General features: G+C 34.0%; 1 protein-coding gene across 1 annotated transcript in view; it reads left to right on the plus strand.

Moving 5' to 3' along the window:
* Nucleotides 1–454: 454 nt before the first annotated feature.
* LOC106472080 (rho guanine nucleotide exchange factor 11-like) overlaps nt 455–8324 on the plus strand; it is a 23341-nt gene continuing 15471 nt past the window's right edge. Inside the window, exons 1-3 of the mRNA XM_013932710.2 lie at nt 455–467; nt 1693–1829; nt 5879–6034. Of these exons, the coding sequence (XP_013788164.2) occupies nt 455–467; nt 1693–1829; nt 5879–6034 (306 nt within the window). The remainder of the gene's footprint in view (nt 468–1692; nt 1830–5878; nt 6035–8324) is intronic.

Here is an 8324-nt window from a genome sequence, read left to right on the forward strand (position 1 = left end):
GTGGATAAAAAGAAACACAAATATAAATTTCCATGCACTAAACATATTGACATACCAAAAATAGGGTTTTTCCCACATTGTATCTTTTGGGGGGGGGGAGAGGAAGCCCACAAAAAACATTATTTTGGGGGTTTTAAACAGTTTACCTGGAATTTGGTACAAATATTTTTTTTTACAGATAACACACAATGATAGACAAAAATATTGGACTTAACCATTTTTAGTAATTATAGGGGGGTTAAGATGCCACAAAAAGCATGATTTAGGGTTTTCGTCAACTATTCATACGTATGTCACCCAACTTACATTGGATTTGGGACAAATATACCTTCTTGCAGGTCTCAAGCAATGATATAGACAGTTTTTTTATTTTTCTGGTATCAATATTGGCCATGTTTAGATTACGTGGCAGAGACATGTTGTACTCTATAATTTAGGGGTGTTGGTGTTTCGGATGGACAACAAAAGTAAGAAAACCTGCTTCGAATGTATGAAACGTTGGAATTCGGGATATATGCTACTTTAGACTAATATTTACACTGGCTATTTAAGTTAATATTAAAAGTGTAGTTTAGTGCGTAACACTAAGTTGAGAGATCACCCCAATATAGCAGACTTAATGTGACCTACTTTGAAATGTTAAAGGAAATAAAATACCTTCTGCATGACCGAGGTTAATCTTTAAGACATCCGGTGCTTAACCTCACTCTGCTGCTGAAAGGTTAGTTTTATAAACTGAACTGAACTCTTTTAACGTTGTGTCTTACTTCTGAAGACACTAGGTTAGCGTGGATTTATCGAAAGTTTAAAATTAGTATTTCTCTGTTAGAGAAGTCAATAGAAATGTTATAGTTCGATCAAATAAATTGATCCTGATTCCAGGAGAGCTGTGTTAATAAGCATGCTTTTTATCGAATCGTTTCTAAGAATAGCCGAAGGACAGGTTTGCACTGAAATTTCCTTTGTTATCACACATTAGCCTCAAGTTCGTGATAGTCCGTATTTGTAGTTTAATACAACTTATTGAAACGCTGTCTGTATGTGGCATTGTGAAACAGTAACCGGAACTTAGCTAACGTTGTAGAATATCATATAACCGGAACTTAGCTAACGTTGTACAATATCGTATAACCGGAACTTAGCTAACGTTGTAGAATATCATATAACCGGAACTTAGCTAACGTTGTACAATATCGTATAACCGGAACTTAGCTAACGTTGTAGTATATCGTACAACCGGAACTTAGAATATCATAGCGTCTAGCAAACAGTGAAAGACGTTGAGTATTATAACGATTCTACTCTTATCTGAAACTGGTCTTTGTTTTCTTGTAGAGCACTAATTTCATTTAAGATCTTCCAGAAATATGATAATCTAATTTTAAAACCAACTGTATATAACAACAAATATCTTATCCACTGTGCCAGCATTCAGATTAAAAACTCAGTTAGGTTAAGCTAAGAAACCTTTAAATTTATATGATCCTCTTATCCACGATAGACAGCAATCTGTGGCGTTACACATAACAACAAATAAACTTAATAAAAGTGGACCAAAACTTAAAGATATTTTGTTTGCAAATAAATGTGGTAATTATTCGTAAATGTATAATGTATTTTTACTAGCTTTTTCAATACCCGTTTCTATGTACACTATTTAGCTGTGCATTTTATACGTGTATTTATTAACAGTAAAGGATCATTCAGAGGGCGGTATCGTCACTCCAGAAAACAGTACAGGAAGTTCAAGTGGCCGGGCTCCAGCCAGTAGAAGTAACAGCGGAAGCAGTTTAGGAAATAGAGATGAGAAATTACGAAAACCATCAGGGGTAAGTTTTAAATATTGTAATTTGCTTAACTGAAAAGCTAAACACGCGTACTAATCTCTAAAATATATCATTAAACATGTTAATTTTCAGAGAACAAAATATAACAGTTTGATTATTTTAGATTAATAATTAAAATCCCTGAAAGAATATCTTCAAATAAAATTTAACAGTTTAAATCATCCTAGAAAAATTTTGTAGGAACAAAAATAGATGAATTATCACGAAACAAAAGTTTAAATCATCCTAGAACAGTTCTGTAACTAGAATAAATAGATGAATTATCTTACATCAAGAAACAACAGTTTAAATCATCCTACAACAGTCCTGTGTCAATAATAAATAATAATTCATCATTTAAACTGTTGTTTCTTGATATAAGCATCCTAGAGCAGTCCTGTAACAAGAATAAATAGATGAATTATCTTATATGAAGAAACAACAGTTTAAATCATCCTAGAACAGTTCTGTAACAAGAATAAACAGATGAATTATCTTATATGAAGAAACAACAGTTTAAATCATTATAGAACAGTCCTGTAACAAGAATAAACAGATGAATTATCTTATATCAAGAAACAACAGTTTAAATCATCCTAGAACAGTCCTGTAACAAGAATAAATAGATGAATTATCTTATATCAAGAAACAACAGTTTAAATCATCATAGAACAGTCCTGTAACAAGAATAAACAGGTGTATTATATTAAGAAATTAGAGTTTAATAGTGAAATATTAGAAAATAAAAGTCCATGTGAAACAGTTGATTTGTATAATCATACCAGACCTTTCTAAATATTTCAATTCATTCCATTTTACGTCCGTCAAATAATCTTTCGAATATTTTCTAAATCCTGTTACTTTATTGTACATTTCTAGAGCTTGGCAAGCTCAACAGTTTTTGGTGTTGTTTTTTTCATCACTATATCACGTGTCCTCACGGCTTCTAGGTGTTTTGATTTTATAGAAACATGCCATCTCACCCAATCCCTGCTTTTACGTAATAGTGGAAAAAGGAAATAAAACAAATTCGAAGGATGTATAACCACGTAAGAACGCGAGCTTACAAGCGCGTGCAGATGTCTGTAAACGCAATGGCACGAGCTTACCAGAGCGTGAAGCATGTGGACGTCAGATACATACCCTAGTGACGCATGTTGGATTAACTACGTTGATGGATGCGGTGGGTTTTAATCACATTTCCAAATGAGCGTTTCTTCTTTTTCATTCCGTGAAGAAACGACCTGAATATAATAAAGGCTTAGCGACAACACCTTGTGTTCCGTAATTGATATTCGTTAAAACATGATACAGAAAACCATTCCGTATTAAACAATGTGAATAAAATTTATAAGTTGACGGTAAACATAAAGAAACTTTACTGACTAAAACTGTGCAGTTTTGAAGAATTTGTAAAAATTTAGAAACTTGAGTAAATTGAAAAAGTACTTCACCGGGACTTCTAAAGTAAGTGTTAGTAAGTATTCTAGACTGTACAGTAAGTGTTCTAGACTGTACAGTAAGTGTTCTAGACTGTACAGTAAGTATTCTAGACTGTACAGTAAGTGTTAGTAAGTATTCTAGACTGTACAGTAAGTGTTCTAGACTGTACAGTAAGTGTTAGTAAGTGTTCTAGACTGTACAGTAAGTGTTAGTAAGTATTCTAGACTGTACAGTAAGTGTTATAGACTATACAGTAAGTGTTCTAGACTGTACAGTAAGTATTCTAGACTGTACAGTAAGTGTTCTAGACTGTACAGTAAGTATTCTAGACTGTACAGTAACTGTTAGTAAGTGTTCTAGACTGTACAGACAGTCATAGCAAATGTTCTAAACTGTACAAGACACAGCCATAACAAGTGTCTCAGATTGTACACAGTCTTAACAAGTGTCCTCAGATTGTATAGACACATACATAGTAAATATCCCAGACTGTACAGACTCAGTCATAGCAAGTGTTCCAGACTGTAAAGACACAGACATAGCAAGTGTCCCATATTGTACAGACACAGACATAACAAGTGTTACAGACTGTACAGACACAAACATAGCAAGTGTTCCAGACTGTACAGACACAAACATAACAAGTGTCCTAGATTGTATAGACAAATATAACAAGTGTCCCAGACTGTACAGACAAAAACATAGCAAGTGTTCCAGACTGTACAGACACAAACATAACAAGTGTCCCAGATTGTATAGACAAATATAACAAACGTTCCAGACTGTACAGACTCAGTCATAACAAGTGTCCCAGACTGTACAGACACAGACATAACAAGTGTCCCAGATTGTATAGACAAATATAACAAGTGTCCCAGATTGTACAGACACAGACATAACAAGTGTCCCAGATTGTATAGACAAATATAACAATTGTCCCAGACTGTACAGACAGACATAACAAGTGTCCCAGACATTTCCCTTTCTCGTAATATTATAGGTCAAAAATGTTTACATTTGACTTAGTTAAAACGTTGTCTGTGACTTTATAACGACCGTGATTTAACCCTTGTTTTTTAAACCTGACTGTCGTTTTAACTATTTATAGTCGTAATTAAAACTCTTAAGCGTTACTTAATCTTTAAACTTGACCTCGAGGTCGAGAAGAAAACAGTGCTTTCTTTGGAACTAATATAGCTACACTTTAACAACTGAAGTTTGTACTTTGTGCAAACCTGAACCCCCTCCCCCTTTCCTGTTGTTGCCCTGATCTTTACATTACAGTAATGTCTGTGATTATCCCTCGAGCATTGTGATTACACACTAAACAGGCTTTATCTTGCTAAAGAACATTGGTTTCTTCCCTAGATATACAAATTGTTTATAATAGACAACACTGTCAATGAAAATTTTCGGATGGGATTAAAATTGAAGAAATGTCTTAAGATTTGCATAATTTCAGTACACCAATATTTAGAAAACATCAGATCTAGATCGATGAAACAAGCTACTACAATGTTCGTTAGAAGCCTATAGCGGTTCTGAGTGTTTTACCTTGCTGTTAATTAGTGAAACATTGACGGTTTACAACCCTCGCTTTGTCCGAAATCTAACAGAATTATTTGATTTCAAATCGTTTAACATACGACCGTTGTAAATCTATCTTTTTAACAGGGCCCTCACGAGCCAATGGGAGACAATTCTGTTGAAAACAAAAAAACTACCCAATCTGGTTTTTCTTAATTTGAACTGAAATTTTTTGGACATTTTTTATTGGCTAAGAAGAAGACATTTCCCGCACTCCTTTAGCGTTGGGGCTGCGAAAAGTGATTTGGAGTGCTAAGGTGACTGAAATCCGTCAGCGCATCACGAGATTAACGGCTAAGCACAAGAAGCATGGAAGTCTCCAAATGACACGCAGATGTATTCAGAAACCATTTAGAACCACCTTGGTAGATATTGTGCAGAAACCCAAGTACAATATTATGACTGTAGCTGCTTTCAAAGTTTTCCTGTCTGCTCATCCTACTGCTGACTATCGTGATGCTTCGACCTTCCCTACCCGAATCACAGGTGAAATCGTTCGTATCTCAGTTGAAAGCTAAACATAAAAAAGATTATAGCAGAAGCACAAAAGGTTGGCAATTGCTTAATTAATAATGCTGAGAATGTGGTTTTATTAATATATACTGAATTTACTCCCAGTGGGTAGACCTTAGTACTAGCTGGTATGGAGACTTGAGGATGCTGTATTTCACATAGAAATTTATCAGTTAACAAACGAAAACTTGTCTCGAAAAGATACGTCCAAAACCACCGTCTCTGGTAGTTTCCGGATTGAACTTACCTTTAATATTCAACAAATTGTTGTGTAAAGACACCCTTTGGCTCCTGAGGGACGTTAAAACAACCTCTCGGATCTGTTTGGTGACTATTATATAGTTGTTGTTATATTAAAGGGTTATTGTTGTAAAGATGAATATTTCTCAATAGTAAACAAAGCTTGAATATGCTGCCATGTTTTGAACTGAATAACAAGATAAGTGGTAACAAGACAGATAGACAGGGGAATGATTAGAGAATAGATAAATGGGAATTTATTGTTCCAGAGTCAACGTGGAGGGCGGAAGCAGGGGTTAACGATACCAACAGAAGAACTAAGTGACCCTACTCAGACAGCAACTCAAGATTCTACCCTGAAATCTTCGAAAGGCCGGTCAACTCTCAACAGGAAACCTGGGATTTTTTCCAACACCTCGAAAACTGTGAGTTTAAGTTTCATTGTCAGTGGTGCTGCCATCTAGTAATCAGTAATCCAAGTTATTATTGTGTAATTTTAGTTGTTTATTCATCACTTTACTAAGAAGCACTTTAACATCATCCGGGCTGAACCTCGGATTTAAAAACTTCAAATGCCCTTCATTTGTCCATTATCCGGATAAACCTCAGCCATGAAAATTTGAAATGCCCTTTATTTTTTCCATTATCTGGAATGAATATGAGCATTAAAACGTTAAAATGCCCTTCATCTTTTCATTATCCGGGATGAACCTCGGATTTAAAAAGTTGAAATGCCCTTCATTTTTCCATTATCCAGGATGAACCTCGGATTTAAAAAGTTGAAATGCCCTTCATTTTTCCATTATCCAGGCTGAACCTCAGCTTTAAAAAGTTGAAATGTCCTTCAATTTTCCATCATCCAGGATGAACCTCGGACTTAAATATTTTAAATGCCCTTCAATTTTCCAGCACATCATCCTAAGAAAGCTTGTTAGAAGTTATTCAAGATGAATGAAAGGTATTTAGAACAATGAAGATCCGTACCAAAATGTTATTTAATAAGCAAGAAACATCAGTTTTTGTTTGTTATATAAATGTGTACCGCTGGAGTTTAATAACCACTGACTTCAGACATTCATTTCAACTCGCAAATATATGTAGAAAACAAAAACTCGTTTGCTTATCATACATTCGTCCGTTTATTATGATAAATGTGGCGATGGTTTAACACAGCCCTTAACGACATGTGTATAATTGTTATAAGTTCCTATTCCACCAGTATAAAAAAAAAGGTTTCCCCGCTGAGCAACGGTGATGTCAGTAGTTTAAGCTGGAGGCTATGATTAATGAATCTGGTACAGAGGAGATCCCCTAATGAGTGATGACTGGAGGCTACAAGTAATGAGTGTCTTGTGCCCCTGTAAAGCTGTTTACCTAGCAATATACGGTCAAGTTCGTGAACCAGCTGCTTCTGTAATATTAATGATTTTTTCTGACAATAAACTTCTTAGAGTTTCTTAAGTTAACTCGAGACTTTTAATTAATAAATCCCAAACTTCAGTGATACAATCCTATTTACTCAGTATTGCTATATTTCTTTTTTTTAACGTAACATTTTTAGGCTTTATATATTTAAATCGTTTAATTGAAAAGAACTGTAAAAAGATCATAGATAGAAGTAGACTAGGTCAACTTAAAAACTTGCAACATTTTCAGTGTCATGTGTTGACCTTTTATTATAAGTTGAGTGACATGGAAAAAAAATGGTTTAGCCAGGAGGCTATACCAGCCAAAAGTAAAACATAAATAAAGTTTGACCTCATTAGAATTCCCGATTTGGTCAGATGATACAAACTTTGTATTATGATTTCAATGTGCAAGCTTATCTAGAAAAACAACAGAGATAATCGTATAATCCTCTTTATTCGGGATTAAGATGAAGATAAGATTTTGGACAGATTAAAAGACTCATTATTCCATTGATCACATAATTTATTTTTAAACAAAAATTTATCATCGTATAACAATAAAGATTATCGTAAGTTTTAGTGGAAAAAAAAACTTCGTGCTTTAAAAAAATCCATATATATTGATACTTTAAAAATGTGCATCAAAGAATTCTATATACGCATTAAAGTTTATCTGTTTTCCATGAAATATTAGCACACACAATAAAAAAATCACTTATCTCATGATAATCTGAAGAGCAAAACCTTGCTTCATTTTGGGAAAACTTTTCTTTCATATTTCTAGAAATTCAATAGGGTCTTGTTATTTTCTAGCGAAATGTTGACGCTTTGGTTTTCTTTATCTTTTGACGAAAAATGACTGTTAGCCCAGGTGTTTTTTGGCGAAAATTTGACACTTTCCTAGTAGCCTTTATTTTCCAGGAAATATTAATTTGGTGAAAGTATACCAAAAACTTGTTATCTCTCGAAAAATCTAAATTTTAAATTATTTTTGTAAACTATTGAGTCCCTACAACTTGTTTATTTTGTTTTCTAAAATAATAACAGTTGTGGTGACATCTATCGGAAACTGTTATAATAACAGTTGTGACATCTGTCAGAAACTGTTATAATAACAGTTGTGGCATCTATCGGAAACTGTTATAATAACAGTTGTGGCATCTATCAGAAACTGTTATAATAACAGTTGTGGCATCTATCAGAAACTGTTATAATAACAGTTGTGGCATCTATCAGAAACTGTTATAATAACAGTTGTGACATCTATCGGAAACTGTTATAATAACAGTTGTGACATCTATCGGAA

Source organism: Limulus polyphemus, unplaced genomic scaffold, assembly GCF_000517525.1.
Source record: "Limulus polyphemus unplaced genomic scaffold, Limulus_polyphemus-2.1.2 Scaffold5069, whole genome shotgun sequence".
Lineage (NCBI taxonomy): Eukaryota > Metazoa > Arthropoda > Merostomata > Xiphosura > Limulidae > Limulus > Limulus polyphemus.